Source organism: Aptenodytes patagonicus, chromosome 5 (assembly GCF_965638725.1).
Source record: "Aptenodytes patagonicus chromosome 5, bAptPat1.pri.cur, whole genome shotgun sequence".
In the NCBI taxonomy this organism is placed as follows: domain Eukaryota; kingdom Metazoa; phylum Chordata; class Aves; order Sphenisciformes; family Spheniscidae; genus Aptenodytes; species Aptenodytes patagonicus.
This window is the reverse complement of record NC_134953.1, coordinates 17,027,976-17,045,540: the sequence shown is the minus strand read 5'-3', so window position 1 is coordinate 17,045,540 and position 17,565 is coordinate 17,027,976. Positions and strand designations below refer to the sequence as shown.

At 50.3% G+C, this 17,565-nt stretch overlaps 1 protein-coding gene across 1 annotated transcript; it reads right to left on the bottom strand.

The window, feature by feature from the left end:
• Positions 1–408: 408 nt before the first annotated feature.
• Positions 409–17,331, bottom strand: ARHGAP19 (Rho GTPase activating protein 19). Its single transcript, XM_076338871.1, has 12 exons — positions 17,303–17,331; positions 14,215–14,480; positions 9,739–9,819; positions 9,176–9,385; positions 8,349–8,575; positions 7,718–7,804; positions 6,678–6,743; positions 5,757–5,945; positions 4,935–5,033; positions 4,261–4,353; positions 3,707–3,775; positions 409–3,196 (listed from the first exon to the last, which is right to left on the bottom strand). Exons 1-12 carry the CDS (start codon positions 17,329–17,331, stop codon positions 3,140–3,142), a joined length of 1,473 nt encoding a protein of 490 aa, XP_076194986.1. The 3' UTR covers positions 409–3,139.
• Positions 17,332–17,565: the final 234 nt, after the last annotated feature.

Below are 17,565 nucleotides of genomic sequence, written 5' to 3'. Positions count from 1 at the left end.
CAGAAACCATCCTCCTCGGCAGCCAAGAGTGGCAAGAGAAGAATGGTTCTATAGAGGAAAATGTATTCATTTGATCCATTATTTATATAAAGTGTTCTTTGTAAACCTGATTTCCCATCACCCTGGATGACAGCAGGGGGAAGACAGGAAAAGAAGAGGTCCAACTTCATACCTCTGAGGGAAAGACAGCCCGTCTGGGCACTCTGCATCACACTAGGATCCCAGAGAGGGAACAAGCCCTAGTGCCATGGGAGGCCAGTGCCATCCCTGCAGGCGGGCAGCGCCTCACCAAGCACCCCCGCACTTAAGGGTAGGAGCTCTGAGGTTCTGAGCACACGTTTCCTTCCTGTTGAAGGTGGATGCACCACCAACTCCTCGCTGTCCCAATGAAACTGCTTGAGCCACTGAGCAAAACCACTAAAAATAAAAGCATTTAATATGGGGTTTTCACATGAACACACAGAAAGGCAACAGTCTGAAACAGTACGTACACAGCATATATAAATAAGGACAAAGATTAAAAATACTTTGGAAACGATAGACTCTGGGAACAGTTAGTGGCTGCTCTGGGGGGAAGCATCCTTGTGAGTCATTGCACAGGGCAGACAACTGAGACATATCCAAGCATGACTAACACTCCCCCTCGCCTGTGAGACAGCGTGAACACATTGGGACTGCAACAGCCAAGGGTCCTAGAGGCAGAATCCGTTAGCCACGACCATTCTCAGCATAGGGAGGACAGCACCATGGGCACCGAACCCCTCCTGGGACTGCCCTGTCTAGAGACTGCACCCGCCCCTTTGGCAGGGAAGGCATCCGAGACATGCAGAACACCAGGCTGTTGCCCCATAGATAATTTTTCTTAGAGCTAAGCAAATCTCAGCTGTGCCAGAAGCCAGACGGAGTGCCTGAGCTAGAGCCATCAGTAAGGGGGGACAGTGGAGAGAAGAGTTAGATTCCTCTCATCTATACAGAAGCAGTGTATTTAGTCTTAGGAACAAGATTGCCTTGCCAGGCAGACAGCCATACAGAGATATATGCCCAAGTAAGCTAGGGGCAATGGGGAGAGGAGGGATGGGATGAACAAATGCTTCACCCAGCAACCGCCCCCAATGCAAGTAAGAGCAGAGGTAGCAGGACCAGACCCAGCTCTCTGTGCGCTGCCGCTCGACCTTCGGCTCTGCCTCATCTCTGTTCAGAAGCAAAGCCGAGATCCCCAGGTCTCCGCTAACAGCAGACTGCAGGGGCAGGGTAGAAGTGCAGTCAGCAAAACACGCCATGCCCTTCGGAGAAGAGCACATAGACAGCTTCAGCCTCTGGAGGGAATGATTATAAGACACATCCAAAAAGCACATACTACTACTACAGCAAACAGCCTCTGCCCTTCCTCACAGCATCCTCGCCTGCCTGGTCCCTGAAGAACCAGAGCTCGCTCTTTGCTGTGACAGAGGCTCCTAACACCAGCAACTCCCAACTCACACATCTACAGTTCCACTACCCCCTACATTTTCAAGGCAGCTCCTCCAATTTGGGGTCAGACTGGGGACAGGCGCCCCCGATAAAGTACCAGGAACATCCCTTTAGACAGAGCAGCATGAGGCACATAGCTTTGTATCTCAAAAAAAAAAAATCATCACAGTAAAAAAAAGTGACAGATTCCAGCTAAGCTGCACAGGGCTCCGATGCCCTGTTTTGACAGCTCTAGCCAGTCGGACTGAACTCCCTGCTCACATCCCGATATTCACACCTCCTGCCACGAGTTGTCTCGGAAAGCTGTCAAGGACAGAGCTCTAACTCCTGCCAGCTGCTGGTTCTTAAAGATTAGAAGACAATTATAATTGGATTCCAGAGATTATTTGCTTCACCGAGAAGGGCTGAGAAGTGTTTAGATGGTTCCCCAGCTGATTAAATCTTTATTTCACAGTAGTGACCCTGTGTGTTTCCCACCCCAGAGTGCTTGCAGACAGGTACTTGGCAAGATTGGCTTATTGGAGCACTTTAGCTTAACAAGGCAGCTGACACTGGCCAGCTGTGATGGGGGTTTATCCCATATCTAGATGGTTTCATCTCATTTCTGCAGCTCAGGCCAAAGAGCTGAACCCAGCTCCAGCCCTTTCCCTCAGTTTAATGACTAATCAGCCAGTTGCCTGACCAGCCATCCAGATATCTTGAGCCAAAGCCTTTGGCACCATTTGCAGCAGATCACAAATGGCCAGAGCCCTCCCTCACCTCTCATGCTGCTGATGCTGTTCCCATGCTGCACACACAGCCGCCAGGCTCTGCCTGCCCCAGACGCCCCAGCTTCCAAAGACTGGGCTGTCCTGCCCCAGCCAGCCTTTGCCAGCCTCCTGCCCCGCTCAGCTTAGCCTCCCTGGGAGAATACAAAGCAGAGGCACTCCTTGCTCACCAGGCACAGCCCAGCAGCCACGCTGTGCCATGGAAACACAAAGGCAGTGAGCAAGGGCTGCCTCCAGCTCAAGCTGAAAGAGAGGGATGAATTTACTGGGGAAGCTGCTTTCCCCTGCCCTCACTTGAAATGATGGCACCCAGAGCCTCTCCTCTTCTCCCAAGCCCATCCTGTGCTCTGTACCGTTTGTGCACTCCAGCCCTTCGGGGACAGCAGGGCAAAATGGAGCCCAGAGGAAGCAGAGGAGGGCATGGCTCTAGAGGAGGCCTGGAGGTAAGGTTAGCTGTCAGGATGCGGGTGAAGGTTGGAGTCCATCATTCTCACTGCTAACAGAGGAGGGAGAGCAAAAACAAGCCAATATGTTAAAAACTCAAAGCAGAAAAGCAGAAAAATACAGCCTAGCAACATTGCAGAGAAAGCTGGGAGTGCAAATGGCCCCGCAATGCATAGGGCTCTCCTTGTAAGCAAGCACTCCAGCTCTTCCCAGAGCCAGCAGGTCAGACATGCTGCACAAGTTTTGGTTAGATAGTGGTTTGCCCCATAGTAGAATGAAATATAATTTATATACAGAAAGAAACAAGTCCCTGCAGTCTTTGCAAAGGTCCAGTTTCAAGAGCGCTGCCATGTTGGTGAGGGTTGCCATGAGCCTGCAGCACTCCCCTCTCAGTGCAGCACATTATTCACAGCTTGCGAGGCTGGGCATTCCCCACCCATGCGTTGGTGCGAGGCGATTCAGAGGGATGACGAATCCTTGGAAAGCAGGTGGGCTCGCATGCGTCTACAGGATTCCTGGAGCAGAGAATTAGAGCAATTGAATGCTTGAGACACAGAATGCCATGCAAGAAAAGGTTGACGTACTGTCCTCCCCCTGCAAGGACTCCCCACTGGAGTCTGCCTCCCACACCTTTTACCAAAGCAGAGCACTAGATGAGAGGCAGTGAGCAGACGGCGACAAACACAGCAGTCGGTCTTGGGCCGTACCAACCTCTCGTCCCACTGCCACCTTGACGGGCTGTTAGCACTACCCCATGATGCCAGCTTCCCTCTGCTTCCTGTGACAGCCAGTCTGCCAACTCACAGGTAGAACAGCTGTACACACCTGCTCGGGTGAAACCCTTCAAGCCCAGGCTTCCAGCATGTCAACTACCCGCAGCTTGGCATGGAGCAGACTGCTACAAGGCAGGGGACCACATCTGTCACAGAGACCGCGACAGAGCCTTGTGTGCATGCCATCACCTCAGCAGGTCTCAGAGCCCAGCAGGTGAAGATCCCCACAGGAACTGTGTGTGTGTGTCTCACCTCTTTCCGGCCCTCCGAAGATTTCAGCTTCGCTTGGGACATGTGAGCTGGAGATCCACATTTCTGTAACTGGACAAGAGAGGGGAATAAGAGTAAAGAGCTGGGGAATGAAGTGGCATCCACGGCCTTCCCTGGGAGCAGCCTGTACCACCGGAGAGCAGCTACCACCCAAATCCACTCTTGGTTTGTCTGGGCCCTACTACTCACAGGCAGCAGGCTGTGTACAACTTATGGAGGAGGATGGGAGAGGGGAAAGGGGGCATAAGCCAATGCCCAGGGCAGGGACACAGGTAAGTCAGAGGGACAAGACTGGAGTGGAGGCCCAGTGCTGCCACCCCTGTCCTGATGCTGCCCTTGCCATCTGCTCTGCTCTCCCCAAAGCAGCTTCCTAAGACCTTATCTGATCATACAGAAGAAACTTCAAAACCTTGTCTTGGGCAGAGAACAGCAAGCAGCCCCCAAGGATCACTCAAATGAGTGCCCAAGTTGCACTCAAACTCCCCTCCATGTGCTCCCCCACCAGCAGCTTCAGCAGTGCTGGGAGCAGCCCTTACCAGGTGGACGTTCTCTTTGCTGACTCGCTCAGGCTCCGGTGTGGCATCCCTGCTCTTCCTCTCCAGGATAACCGGGGTTCCCAAAACCTTCCGCTGCCGTAAGAAGAGAGGGCTGTTGGCTAGTGCTTAGAGTGCAAAGTGAAAAAGAAAGGGAAGGAGCAGGATACATTGCTGGTAAGCAGTTGGATGCTGGGAAAGAAAAAAGGAAGCCAAGCTGGGACAAAGACTGCAAAGCAGAACCACCTGAAATACCATGCCACTAGGCTGAGCCTGCCTGATTGTAAAGGGTTTGGGAGCTGACCTGAGGCCTGGCAAGGAGCCCAGCCTGTCAGAAGCAGGTACATGCTGCTGTGGGGCAGCCTACAGCGTGCTAACAGGCTAGACTACATGACCAGCTCCCTGTCAGTCCTCATCTCATCTCGGGAAGCAACTGATCCTTCAGAAAGATGCATAGATCCTACAACCACGCACTTCATAGATAATTACACTTTATACTAACAAGGCTTATTCTCACTGTGCTGCCTTTTCTGTCCCCAGTGGATCTGTGTTCTTTGGCAGCCAATACTTTGAACAGTCCCTACCTTTGAGGGCCTCATTCAAGCCAGGGCAAGGCAGAAGCAGAGAGCAACATCAGAAACTCACAGCAGAGAGCATGGGTCAGAGGCTGCCTTTACCTTAATGAGGCCGCTGAAGGAGCGCGAGCGGGTGCGTCGTGGTGCTGGGGATGTGGGTACATCAGAGCCAGGAGTGAGAGCTGTAGGATGCTTATTAAACTAGAATGAAACATGAGGGCAGTATGTTAGCACAGTTACTGTTACAGTTAAACCAGTCCCTTGCTGCTGTGTGCTGACCTACCTGCTGCCCTCTGCCTAGGCCTCAGTTTGGCTCTTTTGCACCCCAAAATGGAAAAGCAGCTCAGAGCTGCAGGGATAAGAAAGCAGAGGAAGGCCACATCTCCCACCCAGGATTTACAGGGAGCTTGGGTGTGAGGCTGCTTTGTGCTGGCTACCAGGTTAGCCAAAAGCAGCAGCTGTTGGAGCAGAAAGGGGTTTGGGCAGCAGCTGGAGGCTGGCAGCCAGGACTGGTGCTGACCATGCCACCCAGTCTTTCTGGAGCAGCAGGTTGGCTGGGAATGCTCACTGGACCAAGAGGAGACCAGTTTGTCTGCTCCCTGCAGGCAAGAGAGGACAGGACTTTTCCCGTTCTAAGGGAGGAAGCTCAACAAGGCCACGATCAGGACTGGGGAACTGCTGGCTGGCAAGTCCCTGGCTTGGAAAAGAGAGCTCAAAGCACAGCTTGGTGCAGCACATCCAGGATAGGCCGCCGCCTCCTCCTCCCCTGCCTTCTTACAGCTCTGCCCCTTACACAGCCCAAAGCCCACTCTCCCCAGCCTGCCCAGGACTAGGAGCAGCTCTCAAGCAGGCCCTGCCTTTAGCCCCGTGCACAGGATTGTGCTGACAAGCACACCCCAAAGATACCTTTCCTCCCCACACTACCTGCCGGATAAGCTTCTTCTTCTTTGCAGAGTCAGGCATATTGTGGACATGGCGGAAGAGCTCCTTCAGTGCCTCCTCCGTGCGCTGCTGGGTCTCCTCCTGATGGCAAGTGTCCAGCCGGCTTCGCTTCTGAGACTTGAGGGGCTGCAGCTCCTTGGAGCCAGGAGACGTCAGCAAATCCAGGTCATCCTGGGAAAGTGGAGACAGCAGTCGCGTGCCATGCTTTAATCCAAATGAGCCACCCATCTGAGCCAGGCTGGGAAGAGTCTCATGAGCTGCCTCAACCCCAGTGAATGCACAGGGCTGTGTTTTCCCTACCCCTCTGCAGCAGCACTGCACCAGCAGGCCCTGTGCCAGGAAGAGGTGACAGCAATACAAAGGTGACCCCATTGCTTCTTCCCTCCCCTCCCGGATGCCAGCTGCAGAAGCCCTTCCAGGCTTGAGAAGGGTCAGTGCAGCTCCTTGCAATGCATCTTCCCTCTTCTGCAGCTATATGAGGCAGGGAAGCATTTGCTGGCAAGACACAGACAAATCTTGTCCCAGTGGCAGCAAGTAGCCTTTATCCCAGCCTCTCTTCCAAGCAGCCTGGCCACAGCAGCAGGCGCATCTGTCTCTTTGGAAGGCACAACCCCATGAAGGAGCAGGTGCTGCATGTACTGGGCACAGGGAGCAGGTTTGCTGCTAAACAGGGGCTGGTAGCTTTCCCTGTGCTTGTGATTAACAGATGCTTCAACTCTGCCCAATTTCCCTAATGCAGCCACCTGCACTACCACACCATATGGTTCCATCACTCCTGCTTTCTGACAGATCCTCTTTCATAACTTGGTTTGTTTTCAGCTTCTTTCATTCACAAGGATCCCTTCACAGTATCACAGCCTCTGCCCTTTCACGAAGGGCAGGCACTGCATTTGCTGGCCTTACCTTTGATGTGTGGGCTCTGGATCCCAGATAGTGCAGCCTGGCACACTCCCGGATGTACGCTGGGGCCTGCGACGATGAGCAGAGAAAAGGCCAAACGTATGTTTATTTAGTATGTTTGGCCCTGGGGCAAGAGCAGCTCCAACAAGAGCTGCTCTTCAACCATACCACGCAAGCCACTTCCATCAAGACTCAGCCGTTTAGGGCAGACAAAGCAATGGGATTTCACGTCCCCAGTGCAGTCCCTGTTCACAGTTTCCCTTTGATGCAGTCAACCAGCACAAGTAGAACACAGCGTGAGAGCAGGGTTCCACAGAAGCTTTTTCCAAGCAATTCCCACAGCTCTGAGCTGGCCAAACAGGGGCCTGACAAAGAGGGCAGAAGGGGACCTTTCTATGGGAGGACTCTGTAGAGAGCAGATGCCTACAGTGACCAGGAAGGTCCTGAGAAGTCAAGAGACTGCCTCTTGCAGAAACACTTCCTTGGAGGAACCTGCAGAAAGCCCCACACTCCTGACTGTCCTACCACAGCACCCTGCTCTGAGCTAGACAGAGGCCCAAGACTGCAGGCTGTGCCTGTAACAGCAGGGGGTTGACTACCACTTGCAGAGAAGTTCACAACAAAATGACCTGCCGTATTAGGTATTCAGCTCTTGACAGCACTCATCCAGGACAAGCCCCTTCAGTTTCCTTATCCTGCCAGAACCCCAGGGGAGCCCGGTCGCTACCTGCCCCTAGGAACCAGGTTTCCCAGCCAGGCAGCAGGTGCTGGGTGTCCAGCAGAGGGTGGTGTTACACTGCACCGTGCTTCTGACCTGCCCAGGCACAAAGACACCTCCGGGGCTGTCTTCCTCCTCCTGGGCTGCCTGCCCAGCAAAGATCTCCTCCCTAGTCACTAAAGGAACAGTTTCTTGTAGAAATCCTCCTTCTACCACAGAAGAGAGCACCCGGAACATACACTTGACACCTGGGATCTGTCTGGACAAGGGGCATTCAGTTTCCTGCTGAAGGGCCAGGGAGACCAAGACCCCAAAGCAGACTTACCTTGAAGAGTTTCTGAGAGTGTTTGATCATGAAGGTCACTCCATTGTTTAGCTTCGTGATATTCTCCTGAAGGTCATTTGCTGTCACCTGGCAAGGGGACACAGCCAAAGGTGCAGTAGTTAGAAGGGGAGGAGGAAGGGTCTCTGCTGCCCTTGCTGTCTCTGGGACATAGAGACACAGTGCCTCAGCAGGAGACCTGTTCTGAGGAGATAGGCAGGCAGGGCTCACAGCACACCAACAAGCAGAGCCCACAGAGCCAAAGCTGCTCTGAGAACAGGAGAACTAGACAACTCTGGGGCCAAACAGTTCGCCAGCAGCACAAGAAACCTTGCAGAGAGATCTGCAAGGTTTGGCTGGAGTTGTCATTCTTAAAAGACGCAGGACTGTGCTGTGCTTTCAATTTTACTGAAAAAGATGAAGCATCGGTTGCAAATGAGACCTATGGCAGGTCTGGACTGAACACTAGGACTGAGTCCTGCCAGGAAGCTCCACCTCACCATCCCAGCCTCCAACCCTCACATCACTGTATCAATACTTAACCTTCCCATCTTGGTTCTTCCCCTGTAGGCCTGCCAAGCCTCTGCTTTCTACCTTGCAATATCCCACCTGCAGATACTGAGGCATTGCTCACATTTCTGGGCCATAGGATGTGGGGTGCAAACATGAGGGCAAGATTGTGGGCAGACATCTTGTTCTTGTCCTGCTTCTTGGCGGTCTGGTAGAGCAAGTCCAGCAGCAGTTTGAGCAGACTGCGGTTGGGTGCGGGAAGGATCAAAAACAGCAGCTGGAGGGCTTCAATTTGGCGCTCTTTGTCTGGAGTACTGGTCTTATTCCCCTTCTCATCAAACAGCATCAAGTCTGCCAAATCACAAGGCAGAACATGAAGGACATACATTACCTTCCCTAACAGCAGGCCTACTGCAACCGGTTACCCTTCCCTCTTCACATGCAGATCTCCTCCAAACTCCTGCACAGCTCTTCGCCCTCCATCTCCCTCCCCCCAGCTCCCAAGCTCCCCACCTGATGCGTTAATCTGTAGTACTTCTCCCACAGGACAACACAGTTGCTAAGAGCTGTGATGGGTTGAAGGCAAGATGGAGGAAATTCACCTAAGGTAGTTCAGTAACAGTTATTAAGTTCACGGAAACCAAACCTCGCCCAGGAGACCCCCAGACTTAAAACAGATGGAGACCCAGGTTACCAGTGTGGGCTCTACTCCTGTAGGTATCTGTTTGTTGCTGGAGAGAGAAGACTGGGCTGAGTCTCAGACAGACTTGGTCTGATTCCTTAGGATTTTCAGTTCCAGTCTTTCCACAATTAGGCCGAGATGGCAGGAAGATTCCTTCTTACCCTGCCTTTAAGGATTACACTTCTGCAGCCTAGTGTGCCGCATTACCAGCTTTCTAGGAGGCTGGCTCCATTCCCTCTGCTCATCACTGCCTCTTGTTGCTTACTCACCTGCAATTTTGAGGTGGGCATGGAAGTGCTTGTGTGTCAGCAGCGGTTCTGGTAATTCACCCAGGAACATCTTAAGCAGGGTGGCCACATCATTGGAATGAAACTCCCCAGAGTCCAGGTCAATATCTGTACCACTGTTCAGAGCATCCTTTAGGATCTGTTGCCTGATGCTGTTGCCTGGCACCCGAAATAAGCCTTCTGCTCTTAGATCTGCTTGGCAGAGGGGAGAAAAAAGGCCACTAATTAATCAGTGGCTGATTCCCATCTTCCTACTAAACCTTCCTACTACTTCCCTGCCCTTTCCAGAGCTTGACAGCAAACCTCAGTGAGCTGCATTCAGAGACATGACTTCAAGCTGGTTCCCCTCAGTAGAAAAAGTCCATGCACGGAGGGAAAGAGATTAACATACCTGCTAGGCAATTCTGGGGAACAGTCACCTAGTCCAGCCCCAAACTCCTGCTGCTGGAGAGCTCAGAGCTTTTCACTCTGTCTGCACCAGAGACCTGAGGTGGGCCAGACAGATACCCCTTGGGATAGGAAGACAGCAAGACAGAGTCACTTACTTTTGTGCAGGTACTCGATTAGCTGGGAGACCTGTGCTATGCCTTCTTCTGTCAGCGGTGAGCCAAACACCACCCCTTTCTCTGCAGAACAGAAGATAACATGTTCAGGCAGCTCAGACCCCAACAGCCACAGAGATGAGTAGTCCCCAAGGAACGGGATCTCAGCATGCAAAGACCAGTGCCCCAAAACACTAAGGGTGAAGGTCACAAGGACCACCACAGATGTGAGATATCACAAGCACTCCCAAATAAGTCACTTCATCTCACCATGCTGTACTTACACGGGCTTCATCATCCTGCTTCTTACCTCAGCTTAATTAAAGTTTTTATCAGCTAAAGCAAATATTCTCTAGCTCCTGAAAAGAAAACACCAGAACAGATGCTTCAGTTTTAAAGGGCATACCATCTGCAAGCCTGGACCTTACGGAAACAGCAAAGTGGGAAGGGCATATGTGACAGCCTGGACTGCCCAGGTGCCTGCCACATTTGCACATTCCACACCTGGGAAGGAATGTCCAGATTAATCCTCACTGTGACTTGACAGGGAGTGGAGCAGAAAGAAGAGGTGCAGCTATGAGACTATGGGAGAGGGAAACAAGCACTAGTGGGGAGAGCAGACACGATCCAACTAGCTCACGCTGGCCTCCTTTTCAGGGATGGGTGATCCCTGGAATTCCCTAATTCCAGTGACTCTCTCTTCCACGTCAACTGCCTTGGCCTGAGTCAGTGAAGTATGAAGTATCAGAAAGCTGAACAAGGAAGAGCTAGAAAAAAAAAGGAGAGTAGTGAAGCAATGAGCTGGGCCCTTCTCCATATGGAGCACTGACAGCTCCTCTCACTCCTGGAGTTTGCTTTCATCTCATGGGGCTGTTACAGATCAGGCATGAGCTGCCAGCTTCAGAACTCCATTCAACACAGGCTACAGCCCCAAAAGAAGATAGAAGCACCTGAGCGGAAAGGAAGGAGATCCTTGCATGGAAGGAAACATTAGATGAGAAGACCATTTAACTGAAAAGCACTTGTTGAACCAATGCAGAAAACTGTTATTGTCCAGAGAGGGACTTCCCAGGTAAGGGTGGTTATCCAGCAGGACAGTATTTTTGAATAAATGGAGTCTTGTTGCTGGGTGGCTTTTTCCATCAGACACACACAGCCAACAAGCTCCGTCCCTCAGAAAGCTGAGGCAACTTCCCGGGGCTTCGCTGGCAGCAACTAGAGCCCTGAGCACCACTTCTTCCCTCAGATGCATGCAGGTTTTGACTGCAGCTAGAGACAAGATGCTGGACAGACCATACCGCAACATGCTGACTGGGACTGAGAACTGGAACCAGGTACAGAGCTGGTTTGTCCTGCCCTTGCACTTAGGCTTCCAAGAGCCAACAGATTTAAGAAAAGAATATTCCTCCCTTCTCTATGACCACACTGCCAGGAGCATGGGCCACTTTTTGAGGGCAAGCTGGGCATTTGCACCCCAGCTGTCTGCGGTTGAAGATTTCCCTCCTTATTGTTACAGCTGATAGCCCAGCAACCCAAGCAGTGCATTGGCTGGTCTGATAAAAGTTATCTCCCCCGCAAGCTTTCTCTTGCCTTTTTTTTCCCCCCTCATAGCACATTTTGATTTTACTAGCTTTTGGTCTGTTGTACGACAGATCTTACTGTTCTGTGGTGTTGATGCTCACAGCATGTGGGAAAGACCTGGTCAACCCTGTGCGCTTCTCTAGCAGCCTTCCTGTGCAACTAAATTTATTCCGCCTGAAGAATGTTCCACTTTCTTCCAGGACTTCTGAAATACATGGTAAGCCACCAGGAACTCCAGCCTCCCATTAAATCAAGAACTTTCTGACCTCCCTCTGATAAAACACATGCTTCAGTCTTGCGGAAGAAAGGAGGGCAATGTGACCTCTTGATCCACATGTAAGATCTGAAAGGCTTGAGTGCAAATGGAGAGAACGTTTGGCAAAAGATTCTTGTCCTTGAAGAAAACTAAACTCATTAGACATTCAACAGATAGAATCAATGGTGGCCAGGAAGGGAAGAGGAAAATACATTTTCTTGAGACGTGCAGGGCCTGACAAATTCGATTTACTTTTGAAGTCAGAAGTTGATATCTGAGTGAGAATTGATTCTCAAAGAAACTTGAAAGAAGTGCCTGGAGAATGGATGCTGAGTTACGAAGGCGTAGATGTTATTGTACAATTGCTTCTGAAACGAAGAAGCAGCATGAGATTGAGTTTCCTAATGCTCAAAGGAGTTGTAAGTATTTGCAGCTTGATCAGCTCTGAGCTCTATGGTCCTTGGCCTCTGGCTTTGAAGAAATAAAACCTGTTTGTTCTAGCTGGTCTATAACATGAAGAAAAACAAATGATGGCTCCAAGATGAAACATGCAGTACATGAAACTGATTTTCTCTGTAGGCACAAACTACTTTTTCTCAGAGTTTGGCCAAGGAGTTCACAGACAGTGCCTGTCAATGCAGGGAGACACTGCCATTGCAGCCTGGGAGTGCAGCCAGCAGACTTGGAAACATCTGCTAGCTGTAGCTATAGTGAGACACATGGCCATGGAGATGTCTGAATGGGCGAAGGCGGAGCTCTTGGGGAAGAGAGCTAGCAGGAGACATCAGGTCTGATAAGAGCAGTGCTCCAGCAGAGTACAGATAATTTAAAAAAACAAGCTAGAGAAGGCTCACAAGCCCCTGCTAGAAGGTTTTGACAAGAACAGGGAAGTTTCCATACACGCTAAGAAAACACTTTCAACTTGGTTACTTGCTTCTGTTTGTCAAGTGGCAAGTGTCTGAATTTAAAGTGTCCTGCTACTCCCCTGGAACAGAGGCAGGAGCAGTAACAGGTATGAGCACTGTCTAACTGCAGTTTGGGGGCAGTGTGAAGACCTGTTATTATGGAGCAGCAAGGTAAGTCATGGCAATATTGAATAATTCTCACCTAAGGATAAAGGACTTGATTTGCAGTACTTGGTTTTCCCTTGCAGTGCTGTCCAGCCTGGGGTGAGTGTATCTACCACTGGGTGATCCAGGAGTAGAGGGCTGAAGCCAGCACCAGAAAATTCAGCCTGAGCAGTGGGGCTGCAGAGCTTGTCCTTATGAAACACAATGGAGAAATAGGTTTGGTAGAATCAAAAACACTTGGAGAAACTATATAAAGGTTGAAGAAAAAAAAAACCAAACATATTTGGACATAGTGATAGCTCCCTTCTCAGAGGTACTCACAATAGAATTGCTCAAAGGAAGGGGAAGACTAATTATAAGTGTTCAATCTCAGGCTGCCAACATCTGAAGGCAGCTACCCACAACTTCTCTGCTAGCAGCCAGCCAGTCTAGCTAGGAAACCAGAGTTGACGAGGGATGTGAGAGGTGCCCAGATGGAGGCAGTTTCTGTCTAGATGAGTGAGAAGGGTTAACTGAACTTATCAGGAGAACCAGGGTCCCCTTGAGTGTGGGCAGAGGTGGGAGAAGGCGCACACACACACCTAGAACACCCTTTTAGTTACAACAAAACAGAGTGGTAAATGCCAGGCAGTGAAGGGGAGAGGATCTGAACACAACTGTGCTCAAAAGCAAATCTCAGACTTCTGAGAAGGGGCCTTGGGCTAATGTTTCATAACCAAGACAGCTGAACTTGAAAGAGAAGATAAGAATAGTCAGTTTACCAGAAGAAAACTCCAGCTGAATGCTTGTCTCAGAGAGAAGGAGAAATATGTCATCTCCTAGGGTTGAATCTGCGCTTGAGCAGAGTCAGTCCGCAGAGCTTCGTCACTGACTCACTGGATTGGGATGTGGATCAGACCGGCACTGGCATTTGGATGGGAGATGCTTACAGATTTCTGAGCTGCACAGACAAGACCTTCCAGGGAGCTGGGACAACAACTGAAGGAGACACTGGGCCCCGAGTGAAATCAGTGGCGTGGAAAACCTGGGCATTATTGTTCTTCATGGAACCTGATGCTCTCAGCCTTTACTGATATTCCATCACTAACGAGGAAAGCTAATGAGCTAAGGAAAACAGAGCATGGACTACCATGGACACAAACAAGCAGAGAGACAAGGACACCTTGGTGTGTACTAGAAGAACCTGCAGCTTGTTCAGGCACCCCTCTCCAGCTCAGCGCTATCCACAGAGCCAGACCAGAAACGCTCAGGGACCAAAGCTGTATCTCTGTGGTTTGTACTGCGCTGAGCACAGCAAGCAGCAGACCCACCGAGGCCAACCTGACAAACCTCAGCAATAATCCCCAGAAGAAGGGTACTCAGAAGTGGCAGGGCATTTCCGGAATGAACCTCCTGGCCTCTGTTTTGCTCCTTTCTAGAGTAATCCCCAGAGATTACAAACCTACAGTATTAAGCATTCAGCACAAGCTCAAAACAACAGGCCTACACTGAAAGTTTTGTAAACTACGTGTAACAGATGATGACAGTCAGCACCACCCTAAAGGTGGGCACCGGACCTTATGCCATACTCACCCTTGCGCTTCAGAGACATCAGAGAACGAAAAAATCCAGAGGCTGTGCTGTTTGCCCCAGGCAGCTTTGGGTCCTCCTCTCCCATTAGCTGGGCCAGCTCTGCCCCAGGCAAGTCAATGAGCCTGGTAATGTTGCTGACAACGAGCTCTGTGAACACCTCTGGTTTTTCATGGCGCAGCTTTTCCACAAAGAAGTCAGGATTGAAGATGATGGGCTGGCTGCGGAGGGAGGAGTCATTGCAAATGACAAAATTGCAGACGGCATCACTGGAAAAAAGGGAAGGAGAAAAAAAAGATACAGTAACTCCTCATTGCTTTGTTTTTTACAGCCAGCTGGTCTGCCCTGAAGGAGACATCTGCTGACCCAGGAGCTACCAGTCTACACCATCAGCACTGTCTGTCTTCGGTGAGTGTTCAGCACAGCGCAGTTACATTTCCCTTTGGAGCAAAAACATTTCTGGCCTGTTTGTACAACACAGCCCCAGACTAGCACTCCATAATGTGATGGTAACATATACAACACATGACAACACCCAACTAAAACTTTCATTGTATCTAGCTCAGGCAGCTATGACATCCAACATTTTACATTAACTTACCACTCGCAGTCATAAATAAGGTTCTGTCTCCTTTCCTCCCCAGAAATTCACTCCCCATGGCCTGAAAGCCTAAATCCCAATTTTTTTTCATGGCCAGCTTATACTCACGAGTTCCCATTGCTGTTCCATCAACACTACCTTCCTATCAACAAACAGAAAGTTCCCATGCCCTGGGACTTTGTTTTTAAGATCATAACTGTGCAACAACACCGACCCGCAGTTCTGCTAGGGATGCGGTCAAACGCTCCAGGTGACAAGCTGCCAACTCTTGGCTGCTGCTCTCTGCCAGCTACGATAACTGCCCAGCTATGCTCTCTGAGTCTGGAGCGAGTGGGAACTCATCAGTATTAGCACAACCCATGCAAGATCAGTCCTTGAGGAACCCTTGGTAACCTTCCTCCTAGTACATCCTTTTTGGCTCATCCAGTTCTTGCCTCTTCTTCAGGCTGTCCTTTATCCGACCTCCCTATTCTCTACTGACGCCTACTTTCTCCATTTCATAGCTTCTCATGTGGCATGGGAAAAGGGATGCATCTGAGACACTGCTCTGCTAAGGGTTATCTAAAACAGATACTTAACCCTACCAGAGATTAGGTAAGCCACATTTACCATGTCTAAAATCAAAATAAAAAGTTATCAAAGACAGATCTCAGGTTAATCAGCGCTCTTAATGCTCACACTTAAAGCTTATCCCAGTTTCCATCTACCTCTAGGTCTTCCATTACCATCTTCCCACCACTGTTTCAAACATTTGCACGCTTGTGAAGTCAAGCCCACAGGCTAGCGTTGCCTAGCTTGCTTCTCCTGCCCCTCTTTTACTTAAATGTGAGGATTAGTGTAATTATTCTCCAGTCACAAGCTACTGCCCAATGTCACACTCTGCTATAAAGTGCTGGTCTGGCCCTGCGAGTTGCTTTGCCAGTTCTGCCAGGGCTCTGGGTGGAGGCTGCCTACCCACCCAGCTTGCACACGCTGCGTGCTTTCACTGCGTGACATTCCCCAATCCTTTAATCATTCTTGGGCTCTTAGATAATACTTTCCTTTCCACTGTTTCAACATCCCTCCTCAGCTGTGAGCTCCCACTCAACACCATTTTCCAACAGCAGCTGCCAAGGGCACAGGTAACAGAAATGCTGTGTTTGTGCACCAGGGATCGCGTCAGTCCCTTAGGTGTGGTGTGGCATCCGGGGGGAAGCACGTGCTCTGCCGATCACTCCTGAGGCCACCAAAGGCTTTACCTCCAAAGCAGGCTCTCCCACAGAAGACCAGAGCACCCTGCCCTTCCTCTTGTCCCTGCTGAGGAGTGGAGGCCATGTCACTGTGTTCGGATCACGCTGGGCATCTGTGCTCACTGCTCGCCTGCCACTGACAGGGAGGGTGTTTGCAACCCGCTGGACCTTACATCCATTGGTTCAAGCAACAGAGCACTTTAGCTGCTAGTTCAGAAATCAGGAGCAACTTATTGTTCTGATGTAAATCGACAGCAGCTAACGAAGGGGAGGACGTCAAAGCACACACTGGCAAGTCACCTGACTCCAGCCCGCCTCCACACAATATCTGTGAACCCAACAGTTACCTGAGCTACTGCTGTACATCTTTGACCTGAAAGACCATCTTGGCATGATTTCCAGGATGCGTGATCAGAGTGAGAGAATGAAAGCTGGGGCTCAGGCTACACAAGGAGAAAGATGCTTGCTGAAATCGGAGGAAACCAGGCTCTCAGCAACACTTGCATCGTGAGAGTCCGTACGAAACCCTCTCCCCTTGCCACTGCTCTCCACGGATGTCAAAGACTCCTTCAAGAGGATGGAGAGGAAGAAGGTCTGCAAGGCAGACTGCAAGGCAATCTGCCAGGTCATCTAAAATTTTAGAAAGCTCTTAAAGGCTCCCAGCTGCATCAGAGTGGCCTAGCAAGCATGCTGCCGACTCCAAATGGGGGCCATATTTTTCTGAGTACCTCCCAGTCTGTTTTTCAGCAGTTTGTTATCTGCAATAAATCAAGACCGAAATGCAACAACTCAGTATCAGCTGCCAAAAAGCAACTGCCAATCGATCTGATCATATTCGCATTTCATTGCACAGGGCTACAATGCACAAACAAGTGCCAGCTCTGCCCATAATGTGGAGCAAGCCCTTTGCCTGAAACCCATGACAACTCATTCTGTGGCAATACAGATCCTGAGAAGGGTTAATAGCAAGTGTATAGGCCCAGTGACCCTGCCTGCAATGATCCGTGCACTGTTATTCACTCACTAGCAGTTTTGTTTCCCCACAGAGAAGATATGCAAATACTTTGCAGCAGTTACATCAAGCATCACAGATTATCTGCTCCCTCTGACAATTAGATATCTAGATTCAGAGAAAGAAAATTAAACAATTTTGTCAACTAGAACTGACTGACGTGACTTCTCCGCACAGCCAGTGTTACAAGTTGCACAAAGTTTAACAACATTTAATACAAAAATAAATAGAAAAAAGTAAATTTCTTACATGAGTGCTGAGAGCTTTTGGAGAGGCATTAGGAAGCAGAGACAGGGAAAAGAACTTGCTCCTTGTTTCCAGCAACAAAAGAAACCTGCCTGTCCCAGCACAGCCTATGCAAATTCCACGCATGCTACGAGACACAAGGGCGCATTATTGGGTCTGAAAGGCCCCCTTGGCACACACTGGGCATCAGCCTTCACACAGAGACAAAACAGAAAAGAAAAGCTGGACAAATTGATTCATGTCTCTTGCCAAAGGCTGCGTAGCTG

Excerpts from the sequence above, each read along its gene's own strand:
- ARHGAP19 (XM_076338871.1), bottom strand. The coding sequence starts at position 17,331 with ATGCCTCTCCAAAAGCTCTCAGCACTCAT. Across the intron at positions 14,481-17,302 it reads CAAAAGCTCTCAGCACTCAT|TGATGCCGTCTGCAATTTTG; the intron begins GTAAGAAATTTA and ends CCTTTTTTCCAG. Across the intron at positions 9,386-9,738 it reads AATCGAGTACCTGCACAAAA|ATCTAAGAGCAGAAGGCTTA; the intron begins GTAAGTGACTCT and ends TCTGCCAAGCAG.